The following is a 22,858-nucleotide window of genomic DNA, read 5'->3' on the forward strand; positions in this document are numbered from 1 at the left end:
AATTAGTCTGGTTGAAAAAAGACACAAGTCAGTCTAGTTCAACCAATGTTAAATAAGTCAGTGTATGTTTGACCATTTGTCATGCAAAAAAACAATTAACATACCTTTTCTGTTAGATTTCTTTGTCTCGAACAGAAATCGATGGTGGTAGAACACTGCCAAGGATGAAAACGGTTTCTCCAGCTTCTTCCCTCTTCTCAGTAGCTACTTTGGGAAGAAGTGTTTCACCAAAGGTAAGTAAATAAAGTGCCTGCATTTACGTGCGTTAAATTTTTTTTTCATTTTTAAAAAAGGACTTTGATTAGCTTTTTTTTAACTTGTCTCTTCTTCTCGTTAGAGTGCACCTTTGACACCAAATGGCTCAGGAAGTCTTTCCCGTGGATTGGCGGTCACTCTGCAGGATATTCAGAGTAAGAGGCAACAAGCACTACTGCAAAAAGGTGACAGAATCTTTTCCAGCTGCATTGAGTATAATGTTTCCTTCCATCCTCACTGGAAGGTTCTTGTACGCATTCAACTTTACATCCTCAGCAAGCATGCTCCTTCTCCCTCTCTGCTCTCATCCTCAGTGCTGCATTGCTCCCTCCCTTGCTTTTCTTGGCAGCAGGGCAGCTCCCATTATTTGTCCATTGTACTGGATGTTTCCTGTGCACGTTTCTCCTTATGCTCTTTGGGACTCTCAGATCATGAACATCTTTTTTTATGGTCTCATTTGTCTCCCCACTTCCCTCTCCTCCCCTCCCCCCATCTTTCATCCTTTGTGGCTTCATCTTGTACACTCACTTTAGCACCCAGAGTTGGGAGTGATTGCACACTCAGAAAGTGAAGGTCGCCCACACTTACAGCAAACAAAGAACACATGCTCAGGCACACAAAGCACACACAAAGCATATGCAGACAACGCATACACAATTGGAGCACACATGGCACACACAGACCATATACAGTTGGAGAACATGCAGACAGAATACACAGAGCAAAAATGAACAGCATATACTGAATTTATAGTGAGACCACGCAGTTTACAAAACCACTTAATAATGTGGTAAGCATTGCTATAGAAACTGTACATGCAGACAGCACACACAGTCAGTCTGCACACAGCCTAAGAAAACACACAGAGCACACATGGGACATAGATAGAAACATAGCGTGAAAGAACACAGTCTGGACCAGGGGCGGACTGACCATTTGGAAACTCGGGCACTGCCTGAGGGCCCGGGGTCCGTAGGGGGCCCCATGAGATGCCCCTGGTACCTTTTTCATAGGCTTTTTTGAGTTTGGGCAAGGACACAGGGCCCCCATGATCTCCTATTGCCCGTTGGCCCCATGAGTTGTCAGTCCGCCCCTGGTCTGGACAAAGCAGCAAAAGGGCACTCAAGAATAAATCAGTAATGTAGGGGTGATATTCCTCTTGCTTGTATTGAATTTTTGTGCATGAATGAGATTTCTCACACATGGTTTATGTCTGCAAGGTGGTGACTGGGGATATGGTGGCTTAGTGCATAAGCACAATGTGCTGGTCATCTTTTAGGAGGCGAGTCGAAAAATTACCTTGCAGATATCATATTCATCAATGCAACCCCAAATAATTCTTTACATGTCTACAGAAAATATCACTTCCAGATTTGAAACTTTTTAATGGTCAATTTATCGTTTGCGTGCAAGGGAGTACAAGTGCATACTGTAGAATTAGGGAACCCTCTAACACTTTGACAGTAAAGTTGGTCATACACAGTTCTTTTTGAAAAGCTTTACTCCCTACATAAATATATATATATATATATATATATATATATATATATATATATATATGTGTGTGTGGGCCAATAGAACAACATAGTAACATTTAGTGTAACTATGGAAACTGTTTATACAGGTCTCATGATAAAAAAAAAAAAAAAATAAATACACATGATTTTGCAGGTTAAAAATGTGCATTTATTATTTTCTTTCTTAGGAGCCTGCAGGGCATTGCACCCGCGATCAGCAGATCGCTGGTGCAATGTCAGGCTCCTGGAGACTCTCAATATAGTGGTCTGCCTGTACCTCCTGTACAGGGAGACAGTTACTGAAGAGCAGGAATTATCAATGAACTACAAGGGTGTTCACCAACTCCTTTGCAGTTCATTGTGAACTACAAGCCATCTGCTGTGATGACAGACAGGACTTGTGGTTCTTTCCCAGAACTCTGCAAATGAATGACGCAGCTGTTTAGATGAAGTCCCGCACAGCTGCTATGTTTTAAAATTGTGACAACTGGTTTGGGGAGAGAATCCCCAGCCCACTGTAAGAGTGAGGGAGCAGGGCTACTGCTTTGATAACATGTTACCAGGGTATTGTTTTAGGGAGTACGCGGAGGAACACATTTCTGGCACCTCCAGCATTGAATGTATGTAATTACAGGGGTTGCTGGAGGGTCTATTGATGCTGGTTGCTGGGAGATTTATTGTCACTGGGGGTATCTATTGTTGAGGGAAAGGTCTATTGTTGCTAAGGGTTGTTATGTTGCTGAGAGGGATCTACTGTTGAGGGAAAGATCTATTGCTGCTGGGAGATCTATTATTGCTGGTGGGGTCTATTTTTGCCAGGATGGATTTTGTGTTGCTATAGTGTATGAGTATTTTGTTTCAGGGGGTCTATTGTTGCTGAGGAGATCTATTGTCGCTTAGGGGCTCTATTGTTGCTGGGGGGTCTATTGTTGCGGGGGGGATACTTATGGTGGCTGCAGGGGATCTATTTTACTGCTTTTCTTGCATACGTGTGACTGTGGGGCAGGGAAAGCCTCCAGAATGGCTTGGAAGGGTTCTGGCTCTTCTCTGAACATGCCAGAGTTCTTCCTCTGTTGCACGCTCGTGACCGCTGGCCCTCTTGCCTGATCCAATGGACTTAAGGGTGATGCCATGTAGGAAGGTGAGAGAGGATTGCAGGCAGGGATCCATGTGACTGCACCTTCCCCGTCCTACTCTACATTAAAAAACTATTTCTTTGCCCTCCTAACACTCTAACCCATGGGGGGGGGGGCCCATGCCCTCCTGACCTCTAGCACCATGTGCTGCTGACCCCCCAGTACATGCCCTCCTTATTGAGCCCTGGACACTGCCCTACATACTACTTGCACTGGCCAGAAATTAGGGCAGATAGCCAGGCTTGAAACTAGTTCTGCTTTCATGATGAACTCCAGCATCAGACTTGTGGGGGTAATCAATGACTCTCCAGACATGAAAAAAATTGTGAATGAAAGTGAATGCCGAGTTTCTCACTGAAGCTAACTTTTAAGGTAGGATAAGTTTATATTTTTACAGTGACATTAGTTCTAGTAGATTTTTCTAGGTTTTCTTCATGATGTCGTTGTTTTATTGGAGGCTTGCTAGTTAATTTCTTTTAAAAAAGGATAGGGGGGCGCTACACCTCAGTGATCTTTGATCTTTTCAATGTTATCCAGTAAAATCTCCACCTCTCAAAGGTTGCCTAACCCCGAGGCCCTAACCCAGGGGTAGGCAACCTTTGAGAGATGGAGATTTGGTGGAAACAAGGGACAGTGCTTGGAGGTGGGTAGGGTGCAGAAACAAAGAGTGGCTCAGAAGGGGAGAATACCTGCATCTATTTTCTAAAAAAAGAAACCCTTCATGTTACACCCTGAATACGGATGTAATATTCTAAAGCATTATATAAAACACTGTTTACACTGAAATATTATAAAACACCAAACTAATAACACACCTATTTACAATACACCATTCTGAGTTAGGTATTTAAAGAACATGCACATTTTGCTAGTTACTGATTTCAGTTGGAAAACATTTGACACATTGACAAGCTCCACAAAGCAAGATCAACAAAACAACTGAATTTTACAACAGTCCTGTAAGAATAAGTAGAACTTGGAAAAACCAGGTACCCATATTTATTTTTACCCACAATTATTTAAGGTACCCATATTTATTTTTACCCACAATTATTTAAGGTACCCATATTTATTTTTACCCACAATTATTTAAGCCCTATGTATTATCATCCAATAACTGAAATTGGCTATTACCTCAGCAGAATAACAAAATGACATATTTACATTTTGGAAGTTTTCCCTCCACCAACAGACATTTCAGGGTTTTAGTCATGGGCTCTCTCAGTTTTGTTCCCTTTTTATCCCATAATTCAGAATATTCCTTAAATTGTATCATTACAGTGGTGGTCTTATTGATGCTATGTGCTTTTGTGTAGCATTGATATGAAAATTGGTCCATTAAACTCCAGTAGAAGAATAAATGATTAAAGGGTAAACTTTCTCAAGGGGTTCACATAATACTTGGAGCTATAAGAGAATGAGTTACTGTTCATTTGCATACAGTTGACGAAAACTTGCATAAGCTCAGCATTTATTATCACTACCATGTAAACATCTCCTCTTCTTTTCCCGACATCTTGGCTATCTCCCATTTTGTCTCTCAATCTGCACTCAACTGGCAATCTTTGCATCTACTAAGCTGGTGACCTGGACACAGAAAAGTTCCTCTTACCTGAACACACAGGTAGCCTAGAAGTGTACTGTGTGTTATGTATATTGGAAATTAGCTAGACTGTGACAATTTTAAGTTGTATGTCTGTTTGGGAACACACTGGTTTTTTGTCAGATTTGCATGTTTTTTATTGAGACACCTCTGTATGTTGCATTGTAAAATTAGGGGGTTTGTCTGGACTGTCTGCAACAACCCCATAGCTATAATCCTTAAAAACTAAAAATAGTCATACTTAAAGCAAAACTCCAGCCAAAAATGACAAGATAAAAATTATAAGCCTATTAAATGATAATGAAAGGCATCATTTGTTGCAATATTCACGATCAATTCAGACCATACTTCATTTTACTACATGATGTTTCCAGTCTGATGACCAACATCTTTCAACTCACTTCATCTGAGCCCGGACTGTCCTGTCCCGCTTATCATTCTGTGACTGGACAGTAAAAGCAATTGCAGCCCATTGAAGAGCTCATCATTCCCTTATTGTGCCCTCTGCTCTTATCAGCACGCTTTTTTGTCAGTACCTGAACTAAGTGCCTCCTTCTGCTGCTTCTTCCTCCTACTTTCCATCCCTGCTGAATGTGGACTGCAAGAGGCTGATACCAGGTCAAATTCAGCCACTTATACAGCTTGTGCTTAAAAACCCATTAAAATATCTCTTAATGATTACAGAGCTGCATTAAATTGTATCTGTTATATCTGTCTAGAGTTCAGCTTTAAGCTATATTTTTCTGCACTGGTGCTGTATATGCACTGAATTATTTTATATGTAACTGTTATCAGCTGTATTGTAATCATACAAAATGTCAATCTGTCCAGTAAAGAAAAACGAATGGCTTGCTGATTCGCACTGTAAAAAATGAAATGTAGCATAGACAATAATTCGTTTGATTTGCTTGGTTGATGTTAGCATGCTAGTATTTGTGTGCTCGAAGATGCACTTTACAGTGCACTGTAATATATACATTGAAGATCACGAATGGCATTATTCGTTATTATGCCTTTCCATACAGGACAGCAAGTAATAGAAGAACAACGCAAGCGCCTTGCAGAGTTAAAGCAGAAAGCTGTTGTTGAGGCTCAGTCGCAATGGGAGTCTCTCCATGGAGCTCCTCATCAAGGCTACCTCCCTATCATGCATCATTCCATTCTGCATCACCAGCGGCCTTTGAACTCTCGTGATGATGACCCTGCGCATGGCTATGACACTTTGAGTTTGGAGAGCTCAGACAGTCTAGACACTAGTGTTTCCACAGGAAACTCTGCATGCTCCCCCGATAATATGTCTAGGTGAGGTTCTGTGATTTCACCTCAAGCCCAGTTTGCTTGTTATATGTAGCCTTTTCTTATACACCCCTACTTGTTATTCCAGTGCTAGTGGTCTGGACATGCTGAAGATTGAGGAAATGGAAAGGATGCTGCTAGAGGCTCATGCAGAACGAGCAAGGCTTGTAGAATCCAGAGTAAGTTGAAGCAAAAAGTGATAATGATTGAACTGAATTTCTATAGAAGGATGAGTATAATTAAGCAAATGTAAAGTTTATTTTGATAGAGATAGTGGTACTTTATAACAATGTGCAATTGCAAATTAAAGTCTTTTGCTTGTTGCAGAGATCACCCCCCTTCCCCTTTTTTTACTTTTGATACATCCTCTGAAAACATATTGCACTACTGGACACTTGCATTGAAATAAATACAAACATCATCTGTCAGACTTTGCGTTCTTTTACCCCTCTGAGCTGTCTCCCCTGCCATGCTGTGGTAGCTGGTAAGTCTCGGAACTGTTCTGAGCACTTGAGTTAGAGGTTGTTGAGGCAATACATTTGGGAAGGAAGTGTCTGATGGTATTGATGTACAGCTTCTAGACACTCATAACAAATACATTTGGGAGATAAAGTATGCCACCGATGTACCTAAATCCTATTAACACAAAGGTTCAACCCTTTCCCACAAAGCTTCACCTCTTCACTGTGTTGTGGCTGGTGCAGGACTCTGCAACTTTGCTTCACAAATGTTGAAAGGATATATGAGCTTCCATTGTTCCCCATGGTAGGCAGGTAGGAGTGTACCTTAATGTGTATTTTACTGCATTTTAGAATGTCTAAAGTACAGAAGATATGCTAAAACAACATGTTTTATAGTACAGCACTGAAGATCTTTACTGTAATACCCACTGTAGTACTGTAAGCATACATTCTGCATCAAAAGTAAATGTTTTCTTGCAAGCACTGATATTTGATAATTCAACTTTTATACATATATACAGTGGATATAAAAAGTACACACACTCCTGTTGTTAGGTTTCTGTGATGTAAAAAAGTGACACAAAGATAAATAATTTCTTAACTTTTTCCACCTTTTAATATGACCTATAAACAGTACAACGTGATTGAAAAAACAAACTGAAATCTTTTAGGGGGGGAACTAAACATAAAAAACTAAAATAATGTGGTTGCATAAGTGTGCACACCCTCCTATAATTGGGGATGTAGCTGTGTTCAGAATTAAGCAATCACATTCAAAATCATGTTAAATAGGAGTCAGTACACACCTGTCATCATTTAAAGTGCCTCTGATTAAACCCAAATAAAGTTCAACTGTTCTAGCAGGTCTTTCCTGACATTTTCTTAGTCGCATCCTACAGCAAAAGCCATGGTCCGCATGGAGCTTCCAAAGCATCACAGGGATCTCGTTGTTAAAAGGTATCAGTCAGAAGAAGGGTACAAAATAATTTCCAAGGCATTAGATATATCATGGAACACAGTGCAGACAGTCATCATCAAGTGGAGAAAATATGGCGCAACAGTGACATTACCAAGAACTGGATGTCCCTCCAAAATTGATGAAAAGACGAGAAGAAAACTGGTCTGGGAGGCTGCCAAGAGGCCTACAACAACATTAAAAGAGCTGCAGGAATATCTGGCAAGTACTGGCTGTGTGGTACTTATGACAACAATCTCCCGTATTCTTCATATGTCTGGGCTATGGGGTAGAGTAGCAAGATGGAAGCCTTTTCTTACAAAGAAAAACATACAAGCCCGGCTAAATTTTGCAAAAACACATCTGAGGTCTCCTAAAAGCATGTGGGAAAATGTGTTTTGGTCAGATGAAACCAAGGTTGAACTTTTTGTACATAATTCCAAAAGATATGTTTGGCGCAAAAACAACACTGCACATCGCCAAAAGAACACCATACCCACAATGAAGCATGGTGGTGGCAGCATCATGCTTTGGGGCTGTTTTTCTTCAGCTGGAACTGGGGCCTTAGGCAAGGTAGAGGGAATTATGAACAGTTCCAAATACCAGTCAGTATTGGCCCAAAACCTTCAGGCTTCTGCTAGAAAGCTGAACATGAAGAGGAACTTCATCTTTCAGCATGTCAATGACCCAAAGCATACATCCAAATCAACAAAGGAATGGCTTCACCAGAAGAAAATTAAAGTTTTGGAATGGCCCAGCCAGAGCCCAGACCTGAATCCAATCGAATATCTGTGGGGTGATCTGAAGAGGGCTGTGCACAGGAGATGCCCTCACAATCTGACAGATTTGGAGTGTTTCTGCAAGGAAGACTGGGCAAATATCGCCAAGTCAAGATGTGCCATGCTGATAGATGCATACCCAAAAAGACTGAGTGCTGGAATCAAATCAAAAGGTGCTTCAACCAAGTATTAGTTTAAGGGTGTGCACACTTATGCAACCATATTATTTTAGTTTTTTATTTTTACTTACCTCCACCTAAAAGATTTCAGTTTGTTGTTCAACTGAGTTGTACAGTTTAAAGGTTACGTTAAAGGTGGAAGAAGTTTTGAAATGATTTATATTTGTTTAATTTTTTTACAGCACAGAAACCTGACATTTTAACATGGGTGTGTAGACTTTTTTTTATCCACTGTATTGTGTATTGACCCTGATCCTTTTAGGATGATCCCTTTAGTGCAGTGGTCTCCACACTGTGGCCCTGGGGGGGCAGACACAGCTTTTATCTGGCCCTTAGGGCACTTTTCCTGCCACTGGTGGAATACACCATTCCTCCCACTGGCACCAACAAAGGGGCATAATTCCTGTTACTAACATCAAAAACGGGGCAGTATTTCTCCCGTTGACATCAATGATGGGGCTCTATTCCTCCTACTGACACAAATGACGGTGCACTGTTCCTTGCCATAATGCTAAAGATCCACTGTTTACTCTCACAGACACCAGTACAATTTCTACTCCCAATGGCCACAGTCTGACCGTCCTGATGTCTGAAGAACAGTACACTGGCCCTTTGTTTAGAAAGACTGCAGACCCCTGCTTTTGTGCCTTCTGGTGTTTTCCACTAAACCAGTTCTGAAGTTGGCTGTTTAGAGTAAAACCTTCAAGTAATTGTTTACACCAGTTCCACTTCAATTATCTTGGCAGTCTGGCCAAGCTCAAATATATTATCTCAGAATTGATCTCAGTCCTTTGTTACATATTTAATCTGGTTAAAGATTTAAGGTGTATGTAAATCCTAACAAAAAACTTAGCTAATTTGCTCCCTTTTGGTTTGGTAAATATACTGTTGAAGACACCTGGTTAAGACACTCAATAAGTACAAATAATACCTGTTGTATCTGCCAGAAATCCATGGCTGTCCTGTGCATTCTACTGCATTATCTCAAACAATGTTATCAGAAGGTGTGTTAGAACTACATAACAACTCTCTTCAATGTTATGGAGATGAGGAAAGGGGGAGGTGTTTGGTAGACTAATAGACTTCCTGTCCTAGGGTGATCTTCATAGATACAGTACAGTGACTGTTGTCACCCTAGGACAAGAGGTGTCTTAATGGCAGGATTATCAGTTGAACAAAAACAGATGCAGTCACCACATTGAAGGGCTGGTAAGCTGCAATGTATTAAATTTTTTTTTTTTGGTTTGGACACACTTTTATAATCGAACTGTTCTTAAATCACTTTCAGGTTATGATGAAAGGTGTTTTGGGAACTCATATTTATCTTTGTTTGTTGACTATGAAAGTGATGGTAATGCAAGAGCTTTGTGTGGCTCACTTGTAGGAACGTGAAGTTGAAGCACGCAGAAGAGCATTGGAAGATGAAAGAAGAAGGAGAGAAGAACTGGAGAGACGTCTACAGGATGAGACTGCTCACAGGCAAAGACTTGTAGAGAAAGAGGTTAAAATGAGAGAAAAACATTTTTCCCAGGTTAGTTCTTGATTCAGTTGTATGCATTACTCTGTGTACAGATTGTATTTTTAATAATTTCATTTGATAATGTAATTTTTTTTTCACTGCCTTTTTTCCTTCTTTAGGCTCGTCCTCTCACTCGTTATTTGCCTATTCGGAAAGAAGATTTTGACCTCCGTACCCACATTGAGTCCTCAGGTCATGTTGTGGACACGTGTTCTCATGTAATAATAAATGAAAAGATGTGTCGTGGCTTTCTAACAAAGATGGGTGGTAAAATTAAGTCTTGGAAGAAGCGCTGGTTTGTTTTTGACCGTATGAAGCGGACCCTATCCTATTACGTTGGTAAGCAATTGCTCTGTGGAAAATAGAAAGCATCATTGGCTGACCATATTTCTGTATCCGTAACAGGCTTTATACAGCTATATGTAACACAAGGCGCATTTCGTTACGTTTTGCAGTCATTTTGTTCTTTTTTTTTTTTTTTAGGACTAGATTATTGTAGGCATTCAATATAGTCACATTGTCCATCTGAAATAGAGATTTACAGGGAAAAATTTGTAAATACACAATTGTCATGGCATAACCTTTATAGACATCAAATTCATCTCTCAAAATAATAACTAAATATTAATTTGTCATGTCAGGAGTGCCTTTACGCAAAAATCCAGTTAGGGGCATCAGATAAAAATAGTAGGCACTCCTAGCACTGCAATGGGTGTCTTTTATTTCCATCTGATGCCCCTAACCTCTTGTGAAAGGCCCTCTCCCGACCGGCCAGGCACTTCAAAGAACCAGGGGACACCATTGCACAGTACCTTTCAAGAAGAGTGGTGATTTTGCGTTCCTTGTGTTCTCTCCATATACATGATTTCTCTGTGGTTGAATGGGACAGTTTTGTCCTAAAATATATACATATATATTTTTTTAAGTACTTTTTTATATTGAGACATACTGTATTTGAGGTCTATTTATGTTTTGCCATGACCCGTGAAAACGATTATTTACCATTTTTTTCAATTTAGTATTTACCATTTTTTCGCTGTAAATATTTATTTCAGACAGATAATTTGACTACGTCAATAGCCTACAAGAATAACCCAATCTTGAAGAAGCTGAACAAAATGACATCGAAAAGCAACAACATGGGTGTTCCGTTCCATTCAGCTGTATAAAGTTGGTTACACAATAATATATATGGTCAGATGTTTGGGAGGGTCCCATGTTTGTACATGGATTGTGCTTTCATAGTCATTGTGGATTTTTAATGGATGTGTACATATGACAACATTTGATACAATTTGTTTATGCAAGTGATTTTAACAGATGCACCTCACTGCTACATCAAATCCCTCCCTTTTCTTTTGCTGTATTTTGGGGTTGTTTTAATAAAACTGGAGAGTGTAAAATCTGGTGCAGCTCTGCATAGAAACCATTCAGCTTCCAGATTGTTTGTCAAATCGTAATTGAACAAGATGACCAGATTTGCACTCTCCAGTTTTAGTAAATCAACCCCTTGGTGTATACTATAAACACCTCCTCATATGCTAGCATCCCAAGATTCTATAGACTCTATAGAATCGTGGGATGCTAGCATATGAGGAGGTGTTTATGTTTGTGAATATTAATTATATGGCTATTATGTGGTTAACAGGATGTTTTTCTTTTATTAATTACTTTATTGTACTTCACATAGAAATGTTTATGCTGTTCTGTTGTAGGTTCTTCTTTGCAAAGGATAATGCACTTGTTTGTACTGTCAATGCTCTTTGAAAAGATGTTGTATTGCTTGGCAGTTGTCTCATTTGAGTTTGTAAAGTTATAAATTCTAGGAGTGTTGTGCTATTGTGTCATTTGATTTACTTTTGTTAATATTTACTGTTTTATTTTTTACAGACAAACATGAAGCAAAGCTGAAAGGTGTCATTTATTTCCAGGCAATAGAGGAAGTGTACTATGATCACCTGAGGAATGCAGCAAAGGTGAGATTATAATATAATGAGGGGAATTTATCAAAACTGTATCAGCCAGAATTTGGAGCAGTTATGCACAGCAGCCAAATAGCGTCCACCTTTCATCTTCAAAGCTTAACTAAACAAGCTGAAGATAGAAGCTGATTGGTTGGCATGCACAGCTCTTCCAGATTCTGTCTACTACAATTTTGATAAATGTTCTCAATGTGTTCAGAGAGCCATAGTATGTCACTTCGTACACCAAGAACAGTGGGCAATACATTATTACTATTATTATTATTATACAGGATTTATATAGTGCCAACAGTTTGTGCACTTTACAAAATGAAAGCAGACATTAGAGTTACAATACATTTTGGTACAGGGGTGTATTTTGGAGATGTTGCGGAGGTTGAGGCGGCAAGATTTGGACAGGGATTGAATGTGGGCCTGAAAGGAAAGTTCAGAATCCAGGGATACCCCTAACACCCTGGCATGCGGGGAAGGGTTGATAGTTGTACCATTATTCTTCACAGAGCAATTAGAGGAAGAGGCACATGAGGGAGGAGATATGAGCTTAGTTTTGGATAGATTGAATATGAGGAAGTGGTGTGACATCCAGTCTGAAATGTCTGTTAGTAAATCAGTGATACGTGAGAAAACTGATGGGGTGAGCTGAGGAGTAGAGAGATAGTTTTGTGTGTCATCAGAATAGAAATGGTAGAAATGGTACTTGAAACCATGGGAAGCTATCAGCTGACCCAGGGAAGAGGTGTAGATCAAGAATAGGAGAGGTCCAAGGACAGAACCTTAGTAGACCCCGATGGTAAGAGGACTAGGAGAGGACTAGGAGAGGAGGAAGAAGAGTTGTAAGTGACACTGAAGGTGCATGAGATAGATAAGATTCAAACCAATGGAGAGTACAATCACAGAGACCAAGGAAAAGGAGTTTTTGGAGGAGGAGCGGGTGGTCAATTGTATCAAAGGCAGCAGGAGAGGTCCAAAAGTAAGAGTACAGAATAGTGACCATTGGTTTTAGCTGTTAGGAAGTCATTTGTAAACAATAAAAGATATCCCAGTCCTTCCTGGGATCTTAATACAGTTCTCTGACTTACACAAGTAATGGACATATGGTACACTTGTCCTGAGAAGCTTCCCCCCCCCCCATTTTTCTATACAAAAATGAATGATCTGCATTAGGATACAAATACATTTTTCCAGCACACTGGTAATCATCTCCGGATGTGATGAGTACCTATACCCAGTGCTTACATAGAGGAGCTCAATATCAAATTCTTGTTCTTGCTGCGTTGGCACAAACAAAGCTCCGATCAGTTGCTGAAGCAAGTATGGCAACCCCCTACCCACCCATTTTTTTTTTTCTCCTTTCGTTAACCTGGAGTATATCTTCTTTCCAATATTTTGTTTTTGTTTTCCAAGAATAATGTGCAGTATCTCTTACTATCCTTTGAAGTCTTAGTCAACTGCTTTTTTTCCCCACAGAAAGGAATATTTAACCTCACTCTGGCTTCTGTATGTATACTGCATGCAAAGCCCTCTTTTTACTGCTCTCCAAATGTGTTCTTCTTATCCCTTTTTAAATAATACTAATGTAGAAATAACACAGTTGAGTTCCAGGATGTTTTATGTGCTATTAATGCTGACAAGGACCGAATATTTATGCAGCATTTAAGTACTTTGAAAAAGTGATTCAATTACATTATTGTTTTGGTGTGTTACAATTAACTGCATGTTTTAATTTCTAAATAACAGTCATTCTTAACATCAATAAAGTGATCTTGTTAGGCACAAGTTAACTTGACAATTCAATACTTGCATTTTAAGAGAAACTAGGGTGTATTTGAAGTGTGAAAACATTGAGGTTTTATTGTAATATGTGCCTGTTTATCGACTTGGAAATCACTGGAATATGAATAACTTTTGTCTATTATGACAATACAAGAGAGTTTATGGAAGCACCAACTGGAAATGACAAAATACATGGGTATAAAGTATCTAGACAAGATGGCTTACACCCACAAGTCCTCAGAACCAAGTGCTCAGTTATTTCTAAATTTTAGAGACTATGGAAAATAATAATATAACCAATAGCCAGCATGGATTTCTGAAGGTCAGATGTTATCAGACTTTTTTTTTTTATGAGAGGAAGATAGCAGTAATGACCACGTCTAAAGAGTCGTGATCAATGATCAAAGTGTGAATGGTTAAGGTTTTAAAACTCGCAAAGCATTATGGGAGAGATTTACTAAAACTGGGGCACTCAGAATCTGGTGCAGCTCTGATGGTAGCCAATGAGCTTCTAACTTCAGCTTGTTGAATTAAGCTTTGACAATAAAACCTGGAAGCTGATTGGTTTCTGTGCAGAGCTGCACCAGAATTTGCAGTCTACAGTTTTAGTAAATCTCCTACAGGTTCTGTAAGGGAGTTAATATATTTAGTTTTATTTATGACGTACATCTGTAAGCCCCTCTTCTTCCTCCTACAACAGAGGAAGGGGAGCAAACAGGAACTAATGAATTATTTAGTTCATGAAAACAGTAAATTATTGCAGCAGTAGGTCCAAGCAAAAGTTTTAACCTTTGCACACCCTTCACTTCTCCTACATTACAAATGTTTATAGCGTAACCTTATCCTGCACAACTGTACATTACTTCCTAATTTCCATCCTCCCACTGTATGTGCCCTGTACCCCTTCTTCCCTCTGTGTATGACCTGAATGCACTGTATCTAGTGCAATATTACAAAGTTCCGTGTCTAAACCCTTTCAGTACCAACAACAATTATGGCAAAAAATTAGATCACCTTAGGGTGACTACTATTCAGAAAGGGTTCATTTTAGGGGGTGTGCACTGACTGTGTTTTGCAGAATGTAAGGGAAAGTTTTTATTTACTTTCTGGTCTTTTTTCCCACATATATTAAGAAATAAAGACCCAGTGGTTAATAAATACCACACAATAAAAACTCTATTTGTCTCAAAAATGCTATAAAATCTATTTGACTGACAATTACTTCATCATGCAACACCCAAAGTATTATAACACTGAAACATAATAAAGAAGGGGTTATTCAAGCTAGTACTCAAATGGAAAGGAGGACATTGCCCTTCCATCACTTTGTTCCAACCCAGTTCCTTTATGTCTTAGTTGCCTTAAATTCTTTGGAAGTAGTTAGGCAATTAGGTTGTACTTGAATTGATCTGGGTCTCATAGATCAGACTTCCTGTTTATTGTTGTAGAGGTTCAACATAAGGTTCTTGCAGGATCGACTGTTAATGTCTCACACTAGATCTGGCAAACTATTGACCAAGCATATGATATCAAACACTGAGAATGCATTCTACAAGATCATTAAGGGCTTTCTATCAACAAACATCAAATTCTCAGGTTTTTAATGCACTTGATCATCAGTTCATACATTCCCTATGTTTTACAAGGGTGATGTAGCAGCATCAGCTGTTGCCAGTTTTAGGTGTAAAGTTTTACAGACTGCGGTCTGACTGAGCTGTATAATTTTATATTTCTTTTTACCCGCCCAGTTATGGCACAGCTCTGGGATGTCCCATCCAAGATTTTTTTTTTTTACTCCTTCTCTATAATCCTTTTTCTGTGTTTATTGGAGGACACATAGCAGGGAGAATCAAGTGATTTGCTTACCTGCAACTCGTGCCTGCCTTGGACTTAATAAGTGCTTAAAGTGAAATAAAAGTTTAAAAAAGTATAAACCTTCATCAGTTTTTCACAGGTTAGCCTCAGGCCAGACCTCACAAAAGATTAAATATTTTCATTTTATTTATTTTATAGATTGGGCATTGGTCAGCATGTGGCATGTATTTAGAAATGATGGGGGAAATCATTTATTTGATAAATGATAAAGCTAATTCTTTTTACTGTTTATTTTCACTCAGAGTTAACAATTTTCAATTTAATGTTCACAAACTCACACTTTCAAAATTAAAAATGACTTAAAACCCTTTTATTTAAAAAATATTTAACTTTCTATATCAATAATTTTTCACTTAACATTTCTTTAAATTTTAAAAAATGTTCCCCTTAAATTTTTAATGGAAAATTCTTTGAAGTCCTCAAAACTAACTTGGCATGAGAAACATGGTTCTATACTTAGCAGCCTGTCTTGATTCATAGTTGTTCTGTTGGGATTTTTAATATATCTAAGTTGAGAAAATGGCTGGGAGACTAGCCCCATAGAAGTCTATGTATCTGCAATGCGTCTGTGACCAGGAGAGAGGGACTTGGGACATTGGATGTAAATAAACAAAGGCTATGGCAGATGGATCTCAGAAAGTATGAGATCTGTGGAGAGGACAGGTGGGATCAGTTAGCATTAAGCAAAGGGGCATAAAAAGTAAATACACTGTGTTTTAAAGTGTAGTTATCCTTTATCTAGGAAAAAAACTCTGTGTTGCACCTTCTCTAAGTGCCCCAAGCTTGTGTTTATTTTGCTTAAAGCGGTAGTGAAGTCTGAAAAAAAAGCACCTTTGAATGGCCGAGGTGTGATGAAGCCACTCCTGCAGAGATTTTTCCCTTTCAGTGTTACATTGTGATGACCTCAGGAAAACAATATTCATAATATTATGTAAATTGTTGTATCATAAAGATAATCTCAACGTGGATTAGTGCATACAAATTATTAGCACAATGGTGCTATTTAAACCCATCTTTAACTGACAATATCACAGTCATGCAACACTGCACCCAAAGGAAATTACGTCCTTTTTTTCCACGAATAGAGCTTTCTTTCAGTGGTGTTTGATCGCCTCTGCAGCTTTTATTTTTTGCGCTATAAAAAAAAGGCTGACAATTTTGAGAAAAAAACAATATTTTTGACTTTTTGTTATTAAACATGCCCAGTAAAAAAAATTAAAAATCAAATTTTGTCATAAATGTATGCTGCTACATGTCTTTGCTAACAAAAAATCCCAATACGTGTAAATTAATTGGTTTATGTGAAAGTTATAGCGCTTACAAATGGTGGTATATATACTGGGATTTTTTGTTAAATTTTTACTAATATTGGCGGCAATCAGCGACTTATAGCGGGACTGCAGCGGGCATTCTGACACTGGGGGGAACTGACCTGTTGTCACTGACATCCCCAGTGACACCAATACAGTGATCAGCGCTAACAGAGAGCATTGACACTGTATTAATGGCACTGGGCAGGAAGGGGTTAATATGTGGGTCGATCAAAGGGTTAACAGTGTGCTGTGTGTGTTTTACTGTGGGCTGTGTGTTTGTTCTTCACTGTAAGCACACTGCTTTGCATGGCTGTGCTATGCACAACCATGAAAAGCAGTGTGCAGGAGCTGACAGGGGAGAGAACTGTTTTGTTCACAAACAGTTCTCCACCCATCAGAGATGTTCGGCAATACCGGGTTCTGGCAAGTAATCACCGGCCAGGACCCAGTGATTGATAGCCGCAGCCACAAATGGCGGCACAGGTAGGGCTCGCGCGTGCCCCCTACCCAGAAATGCAAAATCACGTATATATGTGTGTGTGTGTATATATGTATTTTATATATATATATATATATATATATATATATATATATATATATATATGATTTTGCGCACATGTGCCACCCTGTAGCAGTACTTCTGCTATAGGGTAGACAGGAAGCAGTTAATGAGCAGAGTGGTTTATTTTATCTCAGGTCTGTTATTGTTTTATTGACTGATTAAAGTGGTTAATAGGTAAAAGGTTTTTATCCTTACTGCATTCTCTGCATTAAGGTAAAAAAAACTTTTCATGTTCTGCTCAGCAATTAAGCATCATATGGTGGTGAGCTAGTTTACTCACTAGTAGATAGTCCTGATGTCCTTTTAATTGTTTTTATGTAGTACCAGAGATACAAAACCCATAAGTCAGGACCCCAGATAGCATTCCGCATTCAGTTTTTGTGGTCCCCAATTTATTGGATATGTATTTTTGTTGACTGAGACTAAGGGGTCCATTTAAGAAACTAGATGTATATCCATACTGTAGCTATACCACAGGAAAAAAAACTTTGAACATTTATAAATTACTCTGGTGTTCTTGAAAATTTTGCATTGCACTCTGTTGGTTCAGGGGACCAAAGCCAGTGGAGAACAATATGAATGAATGGACTTTGCAAACAAAAAAGTTGGGAGGAGAGCCTGGTTGCATGACCTGTATATCACATGACTGGTTCTCCAGCAATCAAGTTCTTTCTGAGGTGTTAAGTAAAGTGAACTCCAATAACTGCCTCAGGCTCAGTACCACAGCCTTATTTTATGAATGGGCTGCAAAATGCAGGTCACAGTATTTAACAATACTACAAAGAATAAAGGAGAGAGGGCAGCTGTATCCATTCACCATTATAAGTGTTTGGCCATCAAACAAATGGCTTGCTGACAATAGAGACTACAACATACTAATATTAAGAGTGCCTCTCTATGTCAGTGTGTGTTTGTTGATTCAGCACGTGTAAAGGTTTTATTTAATCCTCTGCATGTTTACTGATGATAAATTTTACTCAAAACTGGAAATTCAGTGTTTGATTAAATTTGTTGTGTTGATATATACCCAAGCCTTATTTTCAAACGTCTCTTCTCCAGGATTTGTTGAATATGTGTTTTTACTTTCTCCTGTCACTGCATTGCTATCGTTATTTTTTGGGTGAAAAAAATGGTAGTCCAGCTCCATACGTGAAATTTCTCCAAAATGTAGGTTGTAAGTCATGGCAGGTGGACAAGTAGAACATCCATCTTATCAGTACCCCTTACTGGTCATGTTTTCAGAATTATCCTCACAATGCACAGGTGTAAAAAACTGTTCTCACTTTGGGAAAGGCAGAAAACATAACCTGTTGGGGGTACCCGATGACTGGAGATGAGAAACACTGAGAGCACTGGAGGTATATTAACTATAATAATATTCTGGAGTTGAAACCCAAGCCTGAATATTTCAGTATACTTGATTTACAGGTTTATGCATGTTTAGTCTGTTACTGCATGTATGAATCTGTGCATCTTGTTTATACCTGTTTTTTTATAACTTTGCACTGAATTCCTCTCTTGTCCTTCATAGCAGATTTCTGACTTTCTCTCTTTACCCCTGTGGAAGGAGGTGGGTGAGACAGTGTATTGGTTTGCTTTACAACTGGCTATTGCCTCGTTTCAGAATATTTTTTCTGTAATGACAGTAATTGTAATGACTTGCTGGCTAAGAATATAATGTATGAAATTAAGAAATGTCTTTATTGGCAACCAGCTTCCATCTGTTCCACTTAAATGGCCTAGCCACGATGAAGTGACTGTCGCACATGAGCACGGGAATCACTTCATCACGCAACAGAGTGGTGATGTAAATGTACTGTGAGCTCCGCATGTGTGGCTCAGTGTACATTACTGCTGTCAGGCAGGGAAAAGCAGTTATCCCCTGCCTGTCGCAGTTTATTTAAAAACAAGAGTGTAATTCTGATTTAAGATAATGATACTACTGAAATGGCGCCTGCAATTTTAAGGCTTTATATTCCTATGTCCCTGTAAAGCCCCTGGATCTAGGCCCCAGCTTATGAGCAAAGCCTTGACTTCTACCAAGTCTGCAGAAGTGCTCTGCCCCTTCCCATGTTAAGTTTTAAGCCTGCATTTTATCTTTCAATTACTGGAACCTTTACTTGGCCATTGGGAATGTAGAATTTGACCGCTGAATAGCAGTTAGGCTTAGAAACACTTAGATACTTATTAGTTCATGGTTTCACTCTGTATTATGCATAAAATAGGATGATTGGTTTTTAGCGCTTCACTTCTGCTTTTCCATATAATCAATATTTATTAAGCCCTGGTTCACACTGATGCAAATCTGATATGGTTCTAATGCGTTTCAGAACTGATAGATTTGCACGTCAAGAGAGATGACATGGCTTTCAATGGAGGTCGTTCACACTTATGCGTTCCAAACGCATTGCACTTTACAAAATGTTCCTGTGTGTGTTTGGTGCGATGAAGTGCATTTTTGAGCCCCATAGACTTGAATGGAAACAGCAGTGAAAATGCATAGCTGTTCAAATGCAATGTGATTTCATTGAGAGATTCACCTATTTCTAATGTCACAAAATTAGCCAGAACAGAAACTGCAGCTGTGTAAAATCACAACAGAATCGAACGGCAACTGCTTCTGAAATCGCACTTGAAATCGCATAGAAATCACACTGCATCAGTGTGAACCAGGGCTAAAAAAAAGTATTGTTCATTTTTAACTATGCAACCAAGAAACTTTGAAGCAACTCATCAAGCGTGTTTCACAAATGAAATTGTATTTTTCTTACAGAGCCCCAACCCTGCACTGACGTTTTGTGTTAAGACCCATGACCGGCTGTATTATATGGTAGCTCCTTCTGCAGAAGCCATGAGGATTTGGATGGATGTCATTGTAACAGGGGCCGAAGGGTACACTCAGTTTATGAACTAATGCAGGCAACAATTGCAGCTTTCACCACTCCATCATTCTCCTCAGGACCCAGAAAAAAAATTACGAAAATGAGAAAATTACATATTTTCCACTGTTAATATTAAAAGAAAGTGTGTGTAATTTATATTTAATACATATCTTCTAAGTAGGTTCTAGCAGTTTATATGGTATGGATAAAAAGGTACATGTCTTTTTTGCTTTTATTGTTTGTATTTGAAATCCTCTATTTAAAGAAGCTGCTGTCTACATACCTTTTTTATTCTTTGACAGTTTGTCAACATGTATCACTGTGCTGATGTATCACTAGCAAATTATAGACAGCTTTTTATCACAGGCTACCACATTGTATCTTACAAGAAACTATAAAGATGAGTCATTGTATAATATATACAGTGCTTTTAGAAGGTCTGGAGGTTATCTTGTGTTTGTGTCATTGTTGAGTACTATTAACCACTTGTGGAAAGGAATCCACATCAGATTCCAGGGCTATATTTTCTTTTAAGTCAAACAGTTTGTATTAAAGCGGTAGTAAACTGCACACAAAAAAAAAAACTGAGACCCCTTCAGGATAATGTCATAGTGTGCTATAGTCACCACATACTAGCACATTATGACAGACGTACCTTACAATGAAGCCCTCCAGTGGTGCGCTGTGACCACTGCCAGGGCTTCCATTTTCACTTGGTCTTCCTTCCGGGTTTGCAAACTTCAGCTGTTTGAATGGCCGAGCCAGGATAACGTCCCACCCATGCTTGCACACAAAAATCACACTCATGGCACAGAGCTCTGAATGGATGGCACTCTCCATTCAGAGCGGAGTGTGCATGCACTGATGACATCACCGGCTGCTACTAAAGTAAATATTTCCTAAATGGCGCATGTTTAGGAGATATTTACTCTACCTACAGGTAAGCCTTACCTGTAGTTGTAAATCCAAAAATCATACTTTACTACTGCTTTAACACATTCATCCTGTATAAAGTTTGGCAGAGTGGTTTATATTATTCAGAACAGATGTTCCACAGACAAAGAAACAAATCTTGGGTGTGTGAGTTCTTTTAGACAAATGCTCCTTTCTTAAATAGCAAAATAGTAAATTGCAAAATAAATGCAGTTACTGTCTATTGTTTTGCTAGAATGCCAATTTTGCACATTGTCATTTGTTTTTTTGGATAATTGCCTAAAGTAATATGTAACGATCACAGCAACTGCCGGGCATGAAAAGTTTTAGCCATATATGAGCAATAAGATATTTCGATGCACTCCAACAAGGCTAGCAGTGTGCCAGATTTTGCACCACATGCTTTGGTTTTATTTCAGTGCCCCACTTAGGTTTTTTTGCTGGTTAGTGCACATCCTGAAGAGGTGGAGGCCGTGATCAAGCTAGCATTTATAGTGCTATACATTTAGTTCCATAATGGAGTCTTTTACATAGGAACGCTTACTGTAGACTGGGAGATTCAAATGATTGCAGGCAGTCTTTTGGAACTATGATTCTTACTTTTGCCAAACAAATATTTCTGTAAGGCACAGTTCTGAAAACTCACATGAGTGAACAAGTGTACACTGTGCACCTAAAATGTGGGCTATATGAAGTAAAAGTGTTGCCTACTTATTGACTATCTGCATGGCAAACACAGGCTTTCACTTGTATGTTCAGAACACTGTTTGGTACTTATTCATCATCTGCCAGTTTCTTTAATTACTGTGTCTGTTACATGTTGCACACAAATAAATATTCAATCAGTAACTTAGAAAAATATATATGAACTTGTCATATGATATTTTAATGCTCCTGTAGATTACCCTTTCTACCTTGAATCACAGAACAGAAAAATATAGTGTCCTCCAAGAGTGAAGTCTCATTTTCTCCACTAGGAGGCCAATAAGTATGTTCTCTGTAGGTTAGAGTACCTGTACCCAATGTTATGACCATGCAATATATATCTATACCTTTTATATAAGAAGGTTATTGACTTCTGTTTGAGATGTGTATATCTTGTATTATTTGACCAACTGTATGGTGCTGCCTTTTTATTTCGAATATTATTTTTTATGACGAGCAGGTCATGTAAGCCTCCTACCTGCAACAGAATCTGTTATATGCAAATATAGATATGTGTATTTTCTTTTCTTTACAGCTCTTATATTACTGCCTTTTTGTGTCCCACGCTTGCAACAGAGCTTGTGAAACTGCCCATATTTTGCAACGGGCATCTTTGTGTTACGTAAACCATATGCCACCTGTGCCTTTACAATATATGCCATTAAACAGAAACTAGAGTTGTTTTTCTTCATTTATACAAGGAATTCATGCTTCTAAATAACTTTTAAAAAGCCTTAAAGCATTCTAAAACCGTATGTAATCCAAGTTCTGCACAATGCTACCAAATTATTTTCTCAGCAGCAAGAGTGTTTCTGAACTACTTAAGGTATTACATGATCTTCTGCAATATTACATTTGTTGCAAAATAAAAATGAGGTGACATAATGCTTTATGATTTGCTCTTTAAATGTCATAAATGGCATTTTTGAACATTAGGTGTTAATTGTTAAAGCAGAACTAGACTTAAAATATAAAAAAAAGATTAGCTGGTAGTGTTTTATGGTGTAGGAGCCTCTTTTGTCTTTGTTGCCATAAAACCGCTCTTCTTTCCTGCTAACATTTATTTTTAAACTATACACTGACTGACATGCATGTGCAATGTACAATCTCTGTAGCCTAAGGGCCAGATGTCT

The 22,858-nt window shown here is 38.7% G+C and overlaps 1 protein-coding gene across 15 annotated transcripts in view; it reads left to right on the forward strand.

The window, feature by feature from the left end:
• Positions 1–22,397, forward strand: part of PHLDB1 (pleckstrin homology like domain family B member 1) — a 180,905-nt gene extending 158,508 nt beyond the window's left edge. For 9 of the 15 annotated variants that reach the window (XM_089678601.1, XM_089678602.1, XM_089678595.1 and 6 more), the window contains 11 exons: positions 117–233; positions 338–440; positions 4,488–4,532; positions 5,537–5,813; positions 5,896–5,986; positions 9,566–9,712; positions 9,820–10,039; positions 11,591–11,676; positions 13,150–13,179; positions 18,737–18,775; positions 19,979–22,397. In XM_089678601.1, the coding sequence (XP_089534727.1) occupies positions 117–233; positions 338–440; positions 4,488–4,532; positions 5,537–5,813; positions 5,896–5,986; positions 9,566–9,712; positions 9,820–10,039; positions 11,591–11,676; positions 13,150–13,179; positions 18,737–18,775; positions 19,979–20,119 (1,296 nt within the window). In that variant the 3' untranslated portion in view covers positions 20,120–22,397. The remainder of the gene's footprint in view (positions 1–116; positions 234–337; positions 441–4,487; positions 4,533–5,536; positions 5,814–5,895; positions 5,987–9,565; positions 9,713–9,819; positions 10,040–11,590; positions 11,677–13,149; positions 13,180–18,736; positions 18,776–19,978) is intronic. The other 6 variants (XM_089678596.1, XM_089678606.1, XM_089678599.1 and 3 more) reach the window with 4 other exon arrangements.
• The last annotated feature ends 461 nt before the right edge of the window (positions 22,398–22,858 follow it).

Source organism: Staurois parvus, unplaced genomic scaffold (genome assembly GCF_062004578.1).
Source record: "Staurois parvus isolate SC_StPar_1 unplaced genomic scaffold, SC_StPar_1.0 ptg000207l, whole genome shotgun sequence".
In the NCBI taxonomy this organism is placed as follows: Eukaryota; Metazoa; Chordata; class Amphibia; order Anura; family Ranidae; genus Staurois; species Staurois parvus.